This window comes from Dermacentor albipictus, chromosome 7, assembly GCF_038994185.2.
Source record: "Dermacentor albipictus isolate Rhodes 1998 colony chromosome 7, USDA_Dalb.pri_finalv2, whole genome shotgun sequence".
NCBI lineage: Eukaryota > Metazoa > Arthropoda > Arachnida > Ixodida > Ixodidae > Dermacentor > Dermacentor albipictus.
In genome coordinates, this window is record NC_091827.1 from 83,061,080 (window position 1) to 83,082,139 (window position 21,060).

The window sequence follows — 21,060 nt, forward strand, 5'->3', positions numbered from 1 at the left end:
ACTAATGGCAACGCGTACACTTGTGTCTACTTTTTTTTACCTTCATCCACTACAAAATGTAACAACAATGACTTCATGCAGAATGGTATATGGCAATGTTTATATTGTCGCAGCGCGCCATTCAAAAGGTAGGCCGAAAGGAAACGGCCTAGATTGTGGGGAAAGCACATTGTGAGGCGTCTGCGCAGCAACGTCAAGTAAACAAAGCCAATGTTTGATGTTTGTTGAAAGAAAAAAAGGTCATGACAGGTGTGTGCACGCAGAAATACTACGTACATATAGGTAAATTTATGTTTGCGAAGACCGGGATTCCGTCTAACCCTCAGTTTCATGCATGTAGGTTTGTGGCACTTATATACACCATGCACATGCCAAATATTGAGAATTGGCCAAGCATTGGTACATACTTATTGGCACATATATAAGCAATGGATTAATCATAAAAGAACAAATGAAAGAAAGGCAAAGAAAGGTTCCATTGGTCGTACATTTGCTAAAATGAACCATTTTTCTTTAATGTGAATTCAGCTACCCTTTCATTTAACATTTGGTTTCAGGCAGGACACTATTTCTTTCATGATCGACAAATTGTCCTTAACTGCCCTCAAGCAACCCTTGACTGTTGCACGGATCGTGAAGATGCAGTGTCTCCTTGAGACATTCCAGAGAGGAAACTAATAAAAATGTGAACTTCCCACTACATTGAATTTGCATTTTCCGCATGAAAAAAACAACAGTCATCTCCTCTGCGAGAAAAAGAAAATGTGCGCCTTGTTATTCACAGCCATTGACCATGCAGGGTTTGTGATAAGCATTTTGAAATCTCTGAAATCGCTTTTTGGCAAACGCATAGTATATACGCACGATGTGCCAGCAGATTTCACATAGCATTTTGTTTTTACCTGTTTAAGTTTTGTTCAGTTTGCATTTCTAGTGTTTATTGTATATAGAATAGAAAAACAACAAATATTCCTGTGACGAAGATGTCCGGATGTCCAAAGTCCCAAATTTGGTACCCGTTATATCGCCCTTCGCTCTTCGTTCCTTTATAGGCCATTTTCAAGTCGCTATGAACAATACATTACACTTTCTTAATGCCGGTGAGACACGGGTAGACCCCTTTATTGAGGTGTGTGGCACTTTTTGGCATTAATATTAATTCTCAAAAAAAAGAAAGAATAGCGACAGTAGAGCTGCATAAAGCAGTCGAGCATCTGGTCTTCGTAAAGGTACAGTCTGCCCCTTGGCTTCTTCCTACGTTCGTTCTCTTCCCTGTGTCTCATGGTTTACGTTCTGACCTTAAGATCTTATCTCTCTGATATGCCACATTGGACCCATCCCTCCACTCTACCTGGCCATGCGCACTATTCCTGTAGGAACATAGATCCTCGACGTGCAGCACACAGTTACAGCACAGCGCTCGTGTTCGCTAGTGTTGGAGACCGTGCTTGTGTTCCACAAATGCGCAGCCTTTACAACAATGCCCAACCAAGTGGTCAGTCAATATCTCCTCGGCGAGCTATAGTTAAACAGACGCACTTTTCTCCTGCCATTTGTCGGGCTGCGGATTCGAACCATCGACCTCCGGGTTACGAGACCACCACGCTAACCGATTCAGCCACTGGCCACGCCAAACAAAACGGTGGCCGACGCCACGCACGTACCCAGGCAGTGCTGCGCTTCATTGGAGGGAAATGGACTACGCCCTTCGTGGACGCTGCAGAATGCACACAAGAACACCGGTTCACGGCGGCAGTCGTAGACGTTAACTACCGGCTTACGCACGCGTGTAGTGTGAGCACGGAATACCCAGAAACAGCGGCTAAGTTTTGAGTGCGCTTGTGCTAACCGACCCCTTTGCGATGTAGTTCTTAGCAACTAACAATCCCCAGTTCGTAACTACGCGCGGAGGCGCATTTCCTCTACAGGTCCTAAGGAAAGCTGGTCGACAGCACTTTGACAGCACCGCGATCATGTGGTTCCCAGCGCACGTCGCCACCCCCACCGACTAGGGCTCCCCTAACTTGAACGAGGTAACACACCGCTAATCGCGAGAAATGACCCGCTGCGTAGAGTCGGAGATGCCTCTTCGAGCTCGGACCTCCTTGTCCGAGCCTCCGTTGTTTGTTGTCTCCCTAGTTTTCTGCCATCAAACCTCCAATCACCTCTTGCTAATCTCTTTTGCGGGGATGTTTACTGTCGCCCTGCTGTTCCTGAGCCCAAAGGCTACAAGGAGGCCAGGGGAGCATAAACCGACAGCTTGGTAGATATCTTCACATCCTAATAAGACATGTTCCATCATTACCGTATCTTTAGCGCAGCAAGAACGTGCTTCTTTTTCCTTGGTGCACCTCGCTTTATTGCTACGCGTTCTAAGGCACCCTGATCGCGCTTCGAAAAGTAAGGAGCTTTCCTTTGAGTTATCGTAATGTTTTTTCCTTCCTGATTTTATTTTTTTTTCAAGTGGTTACTCACAGCAGGTTTCTCTTCCATTGCCGCCGCCTATAATATTGTCTCAACTTCTCTGGCTTTGCGTTGAACGTTTTTTCTTGTCATGTTGCTTAATATACTGGGTGCATACCAGCTGGTATGCACCCAGACTACACGTCTCGACAGACAGAAAGCAAGTCTGTCTGTCATCTGGTATATGCAGCCGTTGATTTAAACACAGTTGCTTGAACCAGTGTGTGTCGGACGATGGTTTGCGTTTTTTTTTATACTGTTACGTATTTTACCTTACTACATTACTGAAACTACAAATTTATCATCTCTAGAATCCTCACTAGTTTCCTTTGTGGCCCTATGTGGCCGCGACATACGTGTCTTATTCTTTTTCCCCTAAAAGAATGGCCCCGTTGCCGAATGTCGTGTCAATTAATACACACCCTATCCCCGACAAATTCACCGCAGCTCTCAGTAAAACCCCTCTGCCGCATGTGATTGACGTAACTACTAATGTTGCATAGATTAACGTGATAACGAAGTATTTAAGTAAGCCTGAAGCTCCTATACGCATGCGCATGCCTTATCGAATGGTTCGCCGGTAACCTCCATGCCCGGTCTATTACCATATGGCACGTAGTCGTCACCGCATGCCCGTAAGATCTCAAAATTACACGCAGTCTTCCGTTCGACTTCATACGTGCCTGCAGCAACAACAATTGCCGGTAAGTCAACAGGCATATGGGCTACCAGCCGTAAAACGATCAGCTAACTAGAACGTTTGAGAGCGGACACGAGTTATTTCACTCGCAGCATGTTTTTTTAAAAGAATACATCTCTGCTACGATTACTGCGCATTTGCGACCTATTCGGCATACAAAGAGCGCCACGTGTAATGAGTAAACGCCATTTGATGTAGGCGCTCCGTCCCGTGCTTCGTACTTTTCGGTGGAAACCTGTGAAAATCAGCATAGTGCTTTGAGTAAGTTAATGTAAATTTCAATTCCTTAGGAAATCACGCCTACACAATGCGCATGTTGTACTTCCAACTAAATTGCATTATCCGAGAGCGAACGTCAAACCAATTCGCAAATCAGACCCACCAACACACTGACATATGCGTTATTCGGCTCTTCATCTATGGTATAAGGCAGATCATGAAATTTTACATTGCATGGTATTTTGCAACTCGCTTCGACAATCCAGCAAACGTATTCTGTACGCACGAAACCGCGAAATCAATTACAGACTTTCAATTAAATCTCCCAGGAACGCGAGACAGACGGGACAAGCGCTTGTCCTGTCTGTCTGAATCTTGATGTGCTCGGGGTGACACACATCACATTTAACATATGCTGTTAACTCTCCTGCTCCACATAACCTAGCAAACAAAGCAATGAATGTGCGCACAACTTGAATTTTAGTTAATTTTTTTCTTCAATCTCGCGCTCAAGCCTGCCATTACGTTAGCAATCATTTTTCTTTTTCGTATTTCATTGTTGCCCATGTCTGTAAGTGTTAGCCAGTAGTATTGCTATCACCCATAACGTTTTAGTCCATATAGAAGTGAAATGGATCTAGCAGGATTCATATGCTTCCAACCTCTCCATCTGATTCCCCACCTAAACCTAACTACGTGCGCATAATTACTTTTTTCCCTGGAGCCGTATATTCAAAAGCACAGTGGCAAATTGTAGGGAATGTTTTATATTAATTATAAACGTACTCCCGCCAGAAAGTCAACCGAGTTCACATTGGGTGGTTTTGTTCTCGCACTTGTCGCTTTGTGATAACGGCAAAATTACGTTCAGTATTTCGATTTGCCCTTTGGTATTTACTTGGTTACTGCGTCACTGGTTAAATTAGGGAATCGGTGTCCACCGGCACAATCACGTCACTGTTTGTATCAATGTGGGGATTGTTAATACGCGTCTTTTAGTTTGCGGTACAGTGGTGAAAATGGTGGTGCGCCGCCTGCTCGCGATGCAAAAAAAACCTTGGACACGTGCAGATATTTTTGCCCTTAGCTATTGACGATTTTAAATACTATCTGCGGCTGTGTTGACTGTCACACCGAGCGTCGGCCACTGATTGCCGACATCTTGTTTGCTAGGCATTAATCTATTGATTATAAAATCAGAAGACGTACAATCTTCAAAAGACTTGATGAAGTCCCTTTTGCTTTCCAATGCTGAAGAAGAAGAAAAGACACTGCTCAAGTAATTACATAAACTAATTTATTTACCGCCTCCTTAAGAGTCAGGAGAGGATGTCAACAGCACGACAAAAAAAAAAGAACTTGCAGTGTCGCATTCAAAAAGTCCGCACGGAAGAAAATCAATGTAAATGAAAACCGTGATCAAGTGAAGAACTTGCCGATCTCCAATGCCTTGAGAAACGCAAGACCTACGACGGCTTGCCTTGGTAACATCTCGGATCTCTGCGGCGAGCTATCTAGAATGAAATGGTGTGCGGCATTTCGCTTGACACCACTTTCTTACGAGACCACTGACTCAACCTCGGCAAAGCTACCACCAAGAGCAACACTCTTAACAAGAAAAGCAACTTGTGACAGAATGCGACCAAGATTTGTGCCCAGTTTTTTCTTAAAAGGAAGCTTTAGCTCGGGAGCTCCTATCTAAGCCCATGTAAAAGGAGAATTCGTTTTTCTCACCAACCACTGCACCAAATTTATCGAAGTTTGATGCATCTAAAAGAAAAACTTAAAATCTAGTCAGTGTTGGTTTCTAATTCTTTATTTAGATTGTCAATTTCTTTATTAAAAATTGGCAAATATCGAAACTGTCAAGTTTAAAACTGAGGAACTCAGCAAGGAAATATGATATCACAATTCTGTGAATTGCACCTTATAGTACATCTAAAGCGGACAAAATTTATTTGTTACACATGAACCTAAAAGAAGTCAGTAATAAGGAAATAAAGCTTTTGCAGAAACTTTGTACACAACGTAACAAGTTCACGTAAGATAAAAATTGACATACCGACTTTGCCCGCTTTGAATGATCTAATGGATGCTGTTTACAGAATCGCGATGTCTGTTCTTGATGCAGCGCTAATAATTTATTATCTTCGTGCGTCTATTTCTTTCGAACATGCGAATCCTTTAAAATTACGTTAACAAAATCCAGGCCCAAAATCGAATTTCCGCTTCCGACAGTCACTACAACTTAACTTTCTCTCTCAAATGCAACAAATTTCATTAAAATCGGTCCAGGGGTTATCTCACAAAAGCGTTTTTGTGTTTTACATGTATTTCCTTAGGCCGCATCGTAATGGGGCCCGAGCTAAAGCTTAATGTGGCCCGTGCAACATTCAATGATTCCGTAAATGCAAGGATGGTGCTACGCCTACTTTATCGATTCTCAATGCATAAAGACCAAGACATGCACCATGGTAGTCAACGAACTCTTGCAATTTAGATTATTCTGCATGGATGGGTAGACGTTCCAATTACTATGTGACACGCGTTTACGCGCTTGCGTAAGAGTGCGTGGTTTTTCCAAATATCTGTCATGGAAGATTATTCTCAAAATCAGCGATGGCTTTCTTGTGTAACCGTCCTGCACGTCGCCATGCCATCCGTGAAACACGAAGCTTTTTGGGTCCATGAGCAGACGCAGAAAGCGGCAATCTCTCTTCCGACCACAATGCTGAATGATACCACGACGCAGTGTAACTTGCTGTAATCAACGCACCCCAGTCGAAACTCCACAGCAAACCCCTCTACCCCCCCCCCCCCGCCACATGCTTAGTATCCTGGCTGCAAGTTCGGACAGACAGCATGCTGCTAGAAGTTGCCCATTCATCGACATTCAGTTGTCTATTTGAAACTGTCCAGCCATTCTATACCTTTTACAGCACAGGCATGCGTACACCCATCGCATATATGTAGGAAAAATCAGCTGCATCACAATGTTTAATGCAAAAAAACTATTTCGTTTTCCTACAGTGCAAGAGACGAGGCTTACACATTTATCTCCTTCCTTTCTAATGCAATATGCCTCTATTACTTTCCTTTCCCTTTCATCCTTTCCTCTCCCTATGATGTTTTTTTTTTTCAAATACGACAGTGCAGGAACACTTGTTACAATGTCCCGCTAAATGACCCCCATAGCCATTCTTTACGTTAATGCTGTGCTGACGAGCTCTGTCATCGAAACGCTGTCCCGTCTGTCCAATATAAGTTTTTCCACAACTCAGGGGTATCTGATAGATAACGATGCGCCTGCAGTCAGTGAAACGAAATTTATGATTGGTGGTGCACAGCGGCCTTTCGAGTTGTCTAGTCTTTTCAGTTGCGGAGTGGCTAAAGCTAGTCCACAGCATGGGTCACTGGATATTTGCCATTGTATATTGTGCGAGATTTTCCAGCCATCCAAAGTGGCCGAGGTGGCAAAATTAAGATATCACTTTTACTAACGGTCTTCGTCAGGAGAAACTATCGGTTGGAATCAACAAAGGTGTCGCAGAGTTCTGCATTACCCTCCTTGCAAGTAGCGCAGTTTCTGCAGACTAAAATTGGCTGCTGTTCAAAAGCAACATGTTCCATATTCCCTGCAAAGTCTTTCGATGCCAGAGATACGGCATAATGCCAAGCCGACGTTAAATTTATAACTTTGAAATACATTCACACAGTACGCACCATCCAAATCCTTTTTGGTAGTGCCGAGATCCGCCAGCGTATTGTGGATAGCGCAAAACGTGAAAATTCAGATTCGTATGACCTCACACCATTACGCTCTGAAACATACGCCCCGCGCTGCATACTTCTAAGGCAATTACACTAAATTAAAACACCTAAGAGATAATTAAACATAAATTCAGCAGGCAAGCAGCGATCCTGGCCGAGTCTGTTTCTTCGGCGATCTGTGCTTTGCGTGCAAATATTGTCGCATCAACGTAGTGTTAACAGTGTCCCGCGTATAGGTGTCCTGGCTCAAACAAAGCAACGTAAAGACGAAGTCGAAAGGAAATATTTGTAAAAACAAAAGCGAATAAACTGCACAAAACGCGTCGGAGTTCGTTGTTGCGTTACTTCTTGCGGGCGATCGTGCTTGCAGCCTCGATGAGGAGCTCGATGTAGTTCTCGACCTTGCGGTCTGTGGGGCCGAGCGCGGGCAGTTTCGGCAGAGACTGGCAAGCCTGCGATCCCTTGGTGTAGTCGTCGCACACCAGGCTCAGGGTCTCGCCGAAAACGTGCTGCAGCAGGCCGAACGTGAGCTGCTTGGCGCCGACGCTTTCGCACTGCGTCAGGGCCTTGCCGAGGCATTCCTCCACGTCACCGTACGAGCTGCATGTTCATTGAGAGAAAGGGAAGGGTGCGATTACGGTGGGGCACTGGGGAAGTGGACAGTTCAATGACCAATCGTGTACAACAAAGATGACAATCAGGGGTTGTTTTTTTTTTTTTGCAGAGTAAGCAAGCTTGTAAGGGAGCATTTATCCTTCGACCCGTATCGAGGCAGTTTTCAAAGACAACGCACACAAGGGTCCACAAATTACAGGGTTTAAATGCAAGAGGCGATCCCATGTTCTTCTTTAGACGCTTCGTCCGGCAATGCTGAGAAAGCGTTATTTGGTGGAGATTTCCGTACGCTTAAATACGCGCAAAAGTATGTCACCTATAGCAAAAGTGCTTCCTTAGAATTAATTCAGCAGTAGGCGACGCATCGAAAGCCTGATTTGATGAGGAGGAGGAGGAATAAATAATGAGCGAAGGCAGGTTTGTTAACCAGAAATGCGTCTGATTGGCTACCCTACTCTGGGGAGGGGAAAGAGAATAGAAAGATAAGAGAGAGAAGGAGGGGAGGGGGAGCAAAACCGCGATGAGCTCGCGCACGCATGCGGAGGGCCTGAGAGTCAAAGACGTGCACATAGGCCACATACTCCGGACTTGTAGTGGGACCGAGACAGTCCACGAGACTGTATTTCTGAAGTGACCAACCTGAATACCATGAATGATGTCTAAGACTATATATTTTATAAGTCGCCTTTCAAGTATTTGCTCTAAACGAGACTCCGTGCTTACACTTTACTTCATTTCGACCTTATGCCTCTGAAAACCCGGGAAAATAAGAAAATCTGCTGTATGCAGGCCTAGTTTACGCGTGCGCTTTGGCCACTCCCGCGCATAACGCCTGCCACGCTTGAGGACAGCTGCCATCGCAAGCGCAGTTTCATTTTCCCGCTGGAGTTGTGGTGGCCGGATTATTCACCTATTTTCCAAAAGCGCCTCGGTGAAAAGGTCGCCTTCTATGCACACACACCACAGTTTTAAAAAAGTTGTAATAGTAATAGCTTCAAGCAAACATTTTAAATGTAAGTTATGCTCTTGCTTCAGATACAAGCCTCCAATCAAACCACTTCTTCGAGGCAGTCTTGGTCTTTTTTTTTTCTTGCTTTCATTTTATGTGGCGCACTCCATACGACGAGCTCAGAAACCCAGAACGTGTATTTTCTCTATACTGACCAACAGGCGTAGTGGACGACTTCTTTGGTTGGCGCCTTGACAACGGCTCTTTCCAAACCGCCGTGGAGACCTTTCAAGCAGGCGTTGATTTTTGTACCAACAGTGTTCATGCAGCTGATGGCTTTCTGGTAATCTGCGTGTCACAAAAATAAGCAATAGAATACGCAATTAGACGATAACACTTTACAATGTTTCATTAGGAATTAATGTACAGCAAATCAAATCACCAGCGGAAATCCTGACTGAAAAATATTGTCCGTGTGTGGCTCTTTGTAGGCGCTTCTGGATCTAATGAAACTGCGAAATGCTACCGCGTACTTCAAGCCAGCTGCACTAGAAAGTTCTATTCCATGACTTTTAATGGTTATTCCACAACATGCCAAATGAGAAAGAAATATGCCCTGTTGTGGTGAATTATTCCTGCGCTTTCATTTTAATGTGAACTTATTTCCTGAATTATGCGCTGACATACCATTGTTTAGATTGGAGCCCGGAGTACAGATGGCAGTAATGTCTTCCTTCAACGTCTTAAGCGCCAGTGAAGTAGCTGTCTTTGGCAGACGCTTGAGGCAGTCATCGACGAACTTGAGACTGCATACGATCTGTCGCTTTTCATTCCTGAAATAAAGAAAGAAAAACACGCGCACACCATAAATTAAGCGCAACTGATGACCCATCGCATTAACTCAGTGGCTACCGCGTTCCCCTCATGAGCACGAGGTTGCAGGCTCGATACCTGGCCACAGTGACCGCATTCCAATGAGAGCAGAACGCCCAATTGCTCGTGTGCACTGTTTTGAATGCAGGTTAAAGAAAATAACGTAGCCAAAATTTTACTTATTTATTTATTTGTTTGTTTATTTGAATACACTCATTCATCGACGCAGTATAGAGGAGAGCGAATCACAGAGCAATAAAACAGTAATACAAAAACGCTGCGAGCCCCACGATACAGGTTAGAAGACGTGCATTGGTTACATGATACATAAACACGTAGCGGTATATGTTGGAACGGTATCGCAATGCAGTGTTGGCGAGACAAAAAAAAAGAAACATAAATCCCGGTTTACTTAACATGAAATACGTACGAGACTTTGCCTTCCATCCAAATAAAGGAATGTGATCGAAGATTTCCGGGAAAAAAAAAAGCATAGTCGGTAATGAGCCCAACAACGGTGGGCAGGTGGTCCTAGTCTGTAGAAGTTTGCGAACTGAATTCGGCTTAAACCGGAAACCTCCGCTACGGCAATATGCGTAACCGACTGTGCCGTTTTGGAGCGTTAGATCCGACAATTTAACAAACGTTGACCTCCTTGAATCCTGCGTGCGTCTTGCGAACCATGTTAATTGCACTGCGTTAAATCTACGTGGCATGCCTGCGATCGTGCAGTGAATGCTGTCCCGCTGTCAATTTACGCTCGCTTATTCTGAGCCAGTGAACTTTTGTACACGCTCCCTATGGAAATATAGCTACGTAAACATCCGACAAATTGCGCACCAACTCAGCTAATGTTATTCGGTAAGAGTAGCGCCTCTTACTTGAAGCGCAAGCTGGAGAAGGAGGACGCGGAGACCTGAACGAAGCTTCAGGGAAGCTTGGAGCATGACGGGGGAAAGTTTATTAGCACTGTTAACTAAGTATTTTCTTATTCAATTTGTTCGCGAATGGTGTGTGTCCGCCAAAGCACATGGATCACCTGCGCAAGCAGCACAGCAATATTCATGAAATTATTGAATTAAGCTTTGAAACTTCAGTATATGAGCTGTCCCTGCGAACATGCGTACGTAGTCAAAGTTAAAAAATATATATGTTCGTGTGTTATAGGAGGACGTGAATAAAAAGTTATGCGAGGGCGAATTAGAAAGTCCTTGCCTCAATTTTTTCAGCCAGATTTCGGCTCTAAATACGAATTCAACATATACATTCCCGCTGGTGGACCTTTCCTGGACCGATGACAGTGACCGACTGTGATTTTATGTCTATGCTCCTTTCTTTCTTTATCTCTACTTTGCTACCATTCTACCTCCCCATCCCCTCTCTCCCCAGTGTAGGGTAGCAAACCGGATATTCCCATCGGGTTAACCTCTCTGCCTTCCCCCTTTCTTCTCTCTCTCTCTCTCTTGGACCGGACCGGCCTTACCTGCCGGTAGCTCCGAGGCACGACGCACCTGTCAGTTTCTGAAGATGGTGGTTGTGCGTCACTCGTCCACGGCGTACGAGCAACGAAGTGTGATTCGTTTTCTATGGAGCAAAGGACGAAGTGCCCATCGAAATGCACAGGGAAATGCAGTCCACGTATGGGGGAAGGTGTCTCGCTTTGAGGAGTGTGAGGTGGTGATGTTGTGATTTCGCAAAATGGCGTAAAGACTTGCATCACAATGAGCGTTCGGGGAGGCCGCGCAACGAATTCTACCACGGGGGCATCTCAAATTCAGCGCATGTGATGAGACACATGCCTGAATCGGTGTGGGGACTATTTTGAAAAATACTGTGAGGTACGTAGAATAAATAGCACGTATATTGGTAATTACCTGTACGTACCTTACTTTGGCCAATAAAAGATAGGGCCAAAGACTTCCTGATTCGCCTGAGTAGCTGGCCATGCTACTGGGCAAATATTCCTTTCTGCACTTCACTGAATTACACTATTAGTCAAATCGTCCTATTAGTTCGCAAGCAATGGCTTTTAAAAAACTATGAGATAAATATATTGCATTTCGGGAAGAAGCGTGATATAGCAGCATTTAACTTGCCACCTATCGCACAATCATTCTCCTGCGACGTATAGAAAGGCCGTGATGTGTGTATTATAGAAAACAAAGGTTCGACACATACCTGCCCGGCTGGGAACAACTGAGCTAAAGAGAAGAAAAACTCCGATCAAAACTTGTTTTTTAAAACCCGACCTTTCGGAGCGCGGCCGGTTCCTTCTTCAGAGGTGATCGAGATGGCGTGAGGCGTAGTAGTGCTTATGTGCGTTTATGGCGCTTTACCAGGAGCTCCGAGACTTTTATAAGACTTTGAGAGTAAACGCAGGGAAGTGTTCCTGACGAAATATCGATGTTATCCCGCGTCTTCTGGATGTGTTAAGATTCCAAAAGGAGCCGCCGCTGCCGGTTGTTTTCGCTCTCTTAAGACGATAGCGCCGTCGGGGCTAATCTGACGATCGAACAGCTTGCAGTGTCCTGCGCCTCAGCACGTGTGTTCTCTGTTTAGGCGGTGAAGGTCAATCTCGTCTTGGCGAATCTTTTCCGCGAAGTTCTTGCTCTAGCCAATATATAACGCTGGGTATTCGGTGCAGGTAATCCTGTACACAATGTACCTGCGCATTTTCTACAGGAACGCAGTCTTTTGGGCGTGGGAGGAGGCCACCGATCACCAATGTGAGCGACGTCAAGCACTGCCCCTGTAAACGCATATAAGCGCTGCAACTTCTCACGCCATCTCACCCCTGAAGAAGGAGCCGGCTGGGCCCCAAAACGTCGGGCTTTTAAAATAAATTTTGGTTGGAGTTTTCCTTCTGTTTAATTCAATATATAAAACCGTTGGCATGGCGTGATGGAAGTTCTCTAAAGTGTGCCAGGCATGAACGAATTGTGTTTTTAGCCAAAGGCATTGGCCTTGAGAAACTTATGGGCCAATGACGCAGGCGTTGCCCCTGAAATTTACGGCAGCGATTGCTATATATTACACTGAGAAAGGCCACACGCGCCGCCGTTTATGATAGCTACAAGCGGAATGAAGACCTTAAAACGCTGCCGCCCGATCGCCTTCTCAGTGTCGGCGCTCTAGCTTAATGGCGCTGTTCGTTCATATTGCCAGTACAGGGTTCCAAACCAAACGTGCTTCTGTTTCTATCTATCTATCTATCTATCTATCTATCTATCTATCTATCTATCTATCTATCTATCTATCTATCTATCTATCTATCTATCTATCTATCTATCTATCTATCTATCTATCTATCTATCTATCTATCTATCTATCTATCTATCTATCTATCTATCCATCCATCCATCCATCTATCTATCTATCTATCTATCTATCTATCTATCTATCTATCTATCTATCTATCTATCTATCTATCTATCTATCTATCTATCTATCTATCTATCTATCTTCGTTAATATTGATAGCATTCCAATCGCGGCGCTCAAGTGCATGGGTAATCGCATGTTTCCGGGGTAACATTATGACGCGTAGAAACTATTGTTTTATATGTGCCAAGATAAAGAATACTGAATGAGGCTTTTTCTTAAGCGCTCGACAACTCTCTCAATTATTATTTTTTCGCTCACTTGAAGCCTTATAGGATTATTTAACCAACCTTCACTAGTGCACGGACCTGAATATAGGTCGAGATTTCTTTCCTCAATAAGGCAGTTAATGTGGCCCCTCATCTTATATGGTGGTCTTTAGCGCATCACGAGTCATCGTCTTGCCAAGTCGATGTCAGGGTCGACCTATATTCCACTTTGTACGGTAATTAAGCAACTACGGCAAATGCAAAATTTGTGTGATTCGCTACACATAGTGACAAACATACATTTAGTCACGTCCTCTTGTTGAGAACTCGAGTATATTTAACATTTGGCTAAAGTTAGCTGGGACGGCATGTATATAGAGATTATTTTCCGGGATTAATTGTTGATTACAATGATAAGGCGTGCACTCATGCTGCCACGTTGTAAGCGCGTCATTTTACGCTCTATGTAGCCGGTTCGTTGAGGCTTGGATTGACTGCAGTAATATTTGTACGTGAGCAAAGGAATTGGCTCTCAATTGCGCGCTGTGTGAATATAGGAATCGTGCCTCAGGAATTCATACATACATAAACATTCGTCTTGCCCCTCAACTCGCCTCGTATTGTACATTGCTCGCGGTGTCCTGCGTTGACCTTCACTACAACGCAATAGGTAAACCGGAGGCCCGTTGTAATAAAGCGCCGGTTTGCTACTGATACGCTTTGCATAACCGGTGCAACTTCAATTCCTCGTTGGTGAAAACGCAGCGCAACTGTTCCAAATACGTGAGACGCAAGAAAGCTCGTCACTTGTCTGCACGAAAAAAAAAAAAACACTCCCTCGTTTTCGTCCGAGTAGCCCCGCATCTTTACTACGTATGAAAACTGGACCAAATCAATGTTTCTTACCTCATCGAAAACGCTGGCCATACCCGCATTCGCTCCGTGAACTCCCAATTCCATCTTGCTCTCCCTAACGCTATATACGATAGTAGAGATACCTAAAGAAGGTATCCGCTCCGCGGGCCCCTGGCTGCCGATGTCATCCAGGCGGTTGTCATCCTTCGTTTAAACCGTTTCCCCCATGGACTTCATTTCAACGTTGTGCTTACTCGACAGAGAGAGAGAGAAGTGGTTCTTGTGGGGAAGAAGAAGAGGCTAGCGCTATTTTCTGCAACCCATGCGGGAGCACGGCTCAGCACTAGCAGGGTGGAGGGGATGGGGTTAAAAGAGAGAGATGGTAGGAGGGAAAAAGGTAGATGGGCGTAGAGATGGAAGCGAAGTAGTGGCCGATCAGGAAGCCCGAGGTGGTGGGATGGCCGTGAGGCCATCCGTCTTTGTAGAAATTTCCCATTGTCTCGCCGAGAGCCCCGACGAGTCGAGGTACTCGACGACACTTAGGTGCTTACTCGATAAGTGAAGTGTAATTCTCTCTCTCTGTTTCTCTCTCTCTCTCTCTCTCTCCTTCATTTGCGCGCAGAATGCACGCATAGTTGTCGCGCTGCTATCGCACTGCGAGAGGTCGCGCGGCTCCGCGCGCGGCACTGTCAAGATCTGGCACAATTGCGTGCAGCGGCGGCATACGTACTCGCACTTCTGCGTGAACGGCTGTCCGGCGGCGGGAAGCTCCGTACTCTTGCCGTAGGGCACGAAGTCGTCGCCGCACTCACGCAGGGTCTCTATCCTGCAGCCGTCCTTGAGCTGTGCTCGGCACCCACCTACACGGCGGAGGGAAGATGGAAACACGGCGCGTTACAGAGGGGCAACAAAGGAAACCCTATAGGTCATCTTAAACGGACTAATTATCTATTCAGAACTCAATTTTTGTTAGTCTCCCTGCATTAGGTTCACAATCAGAGCCAAAAAATGAAGGCCAAGGTTTATTATTATTTTTTTTTTATTGTGCCAAAATCTTAGCCCCGGTACGTCAGCATGACGTCACGGATTTCAAAGTACTTTGCCGCATTTAGGCATTTCGGGTGCAGTATAGCAGTTCTCGAAATTTCGAACTTCACTCTACGGCTCCTTCGGAATACAATGCAGCTTTATCGTTACCGAAAATAAATCAACTACGTGCACTTGAGCAGACGCCGTCGAATTAATTCCATGATCTCATGGCGATCCGGTACGGGCATTTAAGACTACTTCGTAACCACCTTTTGTTTTTGCGTCCTTTCTGGCTTATCACGTCTCCTATCACGGTAATAGGGGCTTTTTGTGTATTGTAGGATGATACTTTACTCATTCTGTGCAGCCGCGCAAAAAAGAAGATAAGAGACAAAACAAAAGAAAGAAACGGCAGGTGGCTCGAATCCAAGAGACATACACTCAATGGAGGGAAATAACGAGGTAGGCTGACAGTACGTAAACAGCCCGGGACTATCCGTACCCCTACCGACCTAGCAGCTTAATTTACATCAGCTGGTCGGGCTGTCCCAACCCGCGCCCCGACGGTATGTAGCCCAAACCCCTCGGGACGTTTAAGTTTGCGAGAACCCGATGGCCTCATTTTGGCCCGACGATCCGACTCCCCTGTGAGGTTCTCATTGTGGTGTAAACGCAGAGTCGAAGACGGAACTGGAGGAGATGGAAGAGTGTCGAGCAAGTGGGTGTGTGACATGGAGCCTCAAAGCATAGCTGCTGCTCCGCGTTGCACATTATGGCCGCAAAGACGAGAAAGGAAGTGTCTCTAATCGACCCCCAAAGGGAAAGAGCACTGCCAGACCAAACTTGTAAACAATCCCGCTGAGCGCTACGCGCAAGCCGCTTCAGGCGAACCCAGACGCTCACGCCAACGTAGCGATGACCTTCGAAGAACGCGAAATGCTCTATTTATGAGCGAGACTGGTCGTTTCACGGGCAGGATTAGATCGTTCCCTGGGTGTTACAGCAGCCCTACAGTGGCGTCAACCAGAAGGCTGTGTGACTTTTGTTGTTGTTGTTGTTGTTTTGTTGTTGTCGTTTTCTTATCTTTTTCCATTTTTAAAAACCCGTGCACAGAACTTGAACGCAGATGTTCCCGCATAAAAAAAATTGAAATATAGAGGAATGTTGGCGTAGTACTAATAAACATCAGCATTGCTTTCACCAGATGTTTTCTTCTTTTTTTTTTCCTGTAAAGCTCTTCTGCATCTGTTCGTCTTCTACGTCTTCTGTTCGTATTTCATGTGTCTTCTAAGTACTTAAAATACAAGTGCATACATGTTTTTCTGTAAAGTTATTAAAATGTATTGTTTTCTAGCTGCACTGGCTGACAACCGTGGTCGGAGGGCGCTGCTCTTGGCCCACAGCCTGATACTTCAACTGCAGGGCAGACAACGAAAGCTCTGTTGAAGTTCCAGCACGACACGGAATTAGACGAGCGTCTTTGTAGGGTCGCTGTCTGGCATACTTAACAATTCACTCCTCTTATTCTCCCAACCTTTTATCACCCCTGTACAGTCTTGCTTCCTTTTTTTTTTTTCGTCACAACTGCCGAGCAGCAGACCAGAACGCACCAGCTTAGGTCAACCTCACTGCCTGCTCGGTAAATAAAATCTCTCTCACCGTACATATTGAATGAACTTCGATTACACTTCATCTCATAACGAACAAAACAGTCATCCTTACACCGGTTGACACTCGTGTAGAGCGAAACGCCGCGAACGCATTTGTAAAAATAAGTCGACTACGTTGTTTCGAAATGTCGGGAGGCTGTGCCACTTGATGCAAGCGAGAATGAAAGACAGATGTAACGGCCATCATGTTAGGAAACCACCGGCGAAGAGAGTTCAGAAAGCGCTGACACGCTATAACTGACTGGAGCGCCGCTCACCCAAGGCCTAATAATAGACACTAGCACATTAAATGTCGTCCCACCCGGAATCTTTTGTGGCTACGTGTATTCCCTTAGCGCACTTCCTATATTAAGGCAGCGCAGAAGTGCGATAAACATGGTTAAACCTAACTCCCCCACTTGCATCTTCCGTCTAGCAATTATTGTATGAAACCCTACGCAATAAGCGATGTGTGTAGGCCACATGCGGTCAACTTAGTGTGTTGTTAAGAAATCAATTTCTTAATAACTACATACAAGATATTATCGATAAATACCTGCCGAGTAAATATACAGGGCGCAAACTTCCAGAAATATATGTGTAACACGCTGCATTCACGAAACCTTCTATTTACGCAAAGAAAAATTGAAACTTAGTCTGAATTAATATCGTTGGCAAGCGTGTACCGTCATGGAAATGTGAAGCCCGATCGAGAACAGTGAAATAATAAGTTAAATTTAGTGATTGTGCTTGAATAACACCAGGTATATAGTCCTAGACCGCAATTCCGACACGTGTGACACCCCTGCGTGTAAAAGAATAAGATACGAACATTTCAAATGAATGCCTAGAAGGAACTGTTGCATATCTTCTTTTTTTTTTGCCTTTTCAATTGTGTATTATTCCCGATTATACTCTCTCTTTGAAAGCGTACTGCATTGTAAGAAAGCAGCTCACCTGTAAAACACACCACGAGCAGCATAACACCAACGGCGACTTGTTGCGGTGCCATCATCATCTCGACTGTCTTCTGGTGAAAGCTACCACGCACCCTGCGATGTTAGGCCTCAGAATTGGCACCGCTTTATTATATAACCAGTTTTATCGCAAGCTGAACTCTAGAGGTGAGAAAAACAACTGACGAGATCGAGTAATTGCGGGAGAGCGAACACGGGATCCTATTCTCGGCCGTTCACCGCGCAGACTCAATCTGTATGCGGCTGACGTGCCATGAAGACTCGTGGAAAGAAAAAAGGAAAGCATGTACAATCAGGAATGCTATCTCGCTTTCCGTGAAACAGACATTTGGCGTGCGAAGAGGTGTCACTGCACATTCCCAAAACTATCTGCTACAGACGAGGCTGCAGAGTACGTACCAAGGTCTCTATTTCGAAAGGTGATGCAAGCCGCCCCTCGCTACGGGGTCTTCGCAGGCTACTCGTAAGCTGCTTCTCGTGCTAACTATAAAGCGTTCGAACGGCGACCTTCAATAACTAGGTGAACGCTGGGACAGAAAAACACCCCTCGTGGTGATGCCTCTGCCGCAGACGAGCAGCTATTCATAATGTTCAGTATGCGCGTCCGCGCAGGCAGAGGAAAAACTATTTGACAGATTGAACGCAGGGAATGGAGGAAACGATATTAGCCTTAACTTGCTCGTTGTATGTGAACACTCGTCAGAGGACTTGCGATGCGAATTAATTGCTGATTTAGGGAGAAATAGAAAACCGTAAAATAGCGGCCTGGTGCGTGGGTCGAACCGGCAGCCGGCACCGCCAGGGAAAGCCTGTCAGGTGGCAATCGAGCTATTCCACCAGAGCAGGCCTAATTGGGCTATATTCTCTATACATACTTTCTTTTTCTTCTAATCTGTCCGAAAAAAATATATACAATTGGTACAGCCATTAAGCCGATCCTATCCAGTCGTTCTTGAAGCGGAGCACTGGAGGGTATGTACGTCAAATTGATTCTTCATGGTCTCACACCACGAGTGACACAGTGTCGTAAACAACCGTGCAGCATATTCTTTAGATCGCTATCGCGCTAGGCCAAAACATTAGCGGTGTACGCAATCGGTGGTCGATCTGCCGGGAGATGTTTATGGCGAAGCGGCCGGTCGCATAGACGGCCACCGAATTTCTACGTACAAATGTCAACCAAAACCTTAGCCATGTGACAGTCTTTCGAGACAAAGACACCGTATAAGGCAACAGTCGATAGCTCGTGCATTTAATCACAACTGTGATGCTGCATTTTGTTTTCTTTGTCATCGTCAGCGCCTGCATGACGAATTGATGGATGGATGGAAGCTATGAGCGTCCCCTTTGAAACGGGCCGGTGGGTTGCGCCAACAGGCTACCCGTGCACCAAAGAGCAAAAAAGAAATAGAAATTTTACACTCTTAAGCAAAATGACGCCCTTTTGCCACACAACAACAATCGTCATCTGTCTTGACCGGATTTCCTTTCTTTAACGCGGTGAGCCCGGTACTTCCCTGTAACGAACGACATGCGCGTTATCAGCATGACATAGCATTCCCGACAGGAAAGTAGAGGGCGCGGCGTTTTCAAGAAAGGAAACGCAAGCAAGGCAGATGACGATTATCGTTGTGTGGCAGAGATACACCACAAAGGGTGTAACTTTGCCTAAGAGTGTACACTCTTAAGCAAAGTTACACCCCTTTGCCACAACGATAATCGTCATCTGTCTTGTCCACATTTCCTTTCTTTAACGCGGCGAGCCCGGTACTTCCCAGTAGAGAACGGCATGCGTGGTATCAGCATGACGTAGATTCTCGACAGGAATGTAGCGGGCGCGGCGTTTTCAAGAAAGGAAACGCAAGCAAGGCAGATGACGATTATCGTTGTGTGGCAGAGATAGACCCCAAAGGGTGTACCTTTGACTAAGAATGTAGAAGCTTATTACATCACCAAAGGAGGAGATAAATGTGTTAACACCACGTCACTCAATCTAACAAAACCTGAGATAAGTTTTCTAGATAAGCACCTCTACTTGGGGGTAGAGAGCCTTTCAACCGTTTTGGTTGTTGTTGGTGCTTTTTTTTTTACATGTTATAGAAGCTGGTCGAACTTTCAATAAATTTTCCAGTTAGCAGTACAACCCCCGTCCTGTTGCGTTTGTTTTCGATAACTGTCGTAGTGGTCTTCGCACTTCTCCAAGTCTTACTCAAGACGAACCAACTGGCTCAAATAAAGCTGTTGCTACTCCGTGATGATGCTTCAGAAAAAGGCACCACGTCCCGGCTCGCTATCTCGTCGCCGTCGGACATGATGAACAGGTCGTCACCTCGGGCGTCCTTGAGCAGCTACTCACCTGCGTACCAAACGGAAGTGCGTAAGTAGTTTTCGGGACCCCACGGATCGCCCCCGTATAGTTGTAGAAGTACACCGCTATCGGAACAATCTTGTGCGCATGTTCCCGCATAAATGTGTGCAGTAGCTATGTCAAGGCAAGGCGTGCGTGAGAGGAACCCGAGGTGTTGGCGCCTGCGCAATCTTATTCGTGTAGTAGTATAGGTATTTGGATAGTTTCATCTATGGTTGTTATGCGACTTCAAAACAACGGAAGGCAACTGTTTTTACCCCTGTGCTTTGCGGCTTTGTGGATCTATCGGCATGCATGGATGTGATGTGTTTTCCCCGACGCCGATTCGACCACATAGAGGTAATTATTCCACTTACTTATGCTCCTATAGTATAGTATAAAGTTGTTTTCTTTCTTTTTTTCCCAACGGTGGATGTACTTCAGTACAGCGTCATTGGGCCGATTGTTGTGCGCATAGCAGCAATGACGTGCCTGTTTGCGATAACGCTGTGCAAGATGTCTGTCGAGTTCCGTATCTACCTACAGTTTCGATGTAACGCACCGAACATCTTATGTTCATTTTATGGGCTTTCTAGTTGTTCTATCATGTGGGGTGACGTCATTTTTCATTATCGTAAACATATCGAGCTAAGCCTATCACACTTTGTCCTAAACTTAGTTTGGAAATTGCGGGGCCACATTATTCTAACTTAGAAGCAAATATTGCCAGCTTAAGCATTTAGTGGTAGAATAAGCACCCCTGCTTGGAACTATTTCTATATGTTTGCATGTTCCGCCCAGGTTTCTAAACTTGTTCCTCAAAAGGACATTCTCTGGTCTAAGTGGTGAAGTGAAATTTCTGGCAATCAATATTGCTGACCTGACGAAGGTCTGGAAAGAGGAATCTGTAAAAATGCATGCTGTGCTAATAAATGCTACTAGCAATTATGCCTGTTTTTCGTTCTATATCTGGTGCATTGCAACATTTTCTTTCAGACCAATAGACCTATTAGAGAAATACACT

At 45.2% G+C, this 21,060-nt stretch overlaps 1 protein-coding gene across 1 annotated transcript; it reads right to left on the reverse strand.

Moving 5' to 3' along the window:
• Positions 1-7,418: 7,418 nt before the first annotated feature.
• On the reverse strand, positions 7,419-20,034 carry LOC135907499 (uncharacterized). Its single transcript, XM_070522418.1, has 6 exons — positions 19,910-20,034; positions 17,670-17,764; positions 14,765-14,894; positions 9,405-9,550; positions 8,933-9,065; positions 7,419-7,753 (listed from the first exon to the last, which is right to left on the reverse strand). Exons 2-6 carry the CDS (start codon positions 17,728-17,730, stop codon positions 7,495-7,497), a joined length of 729 nt encoding a protein of 242 aa, XP_070378519.1. The 5' UTR covers positions 17,731-17,764; positions 19,910-20,034; the 3' UTR covers positions 7,419-7,494.
• Positions 20,035-21,060: the final 1,026 nt, after the last annotated feature.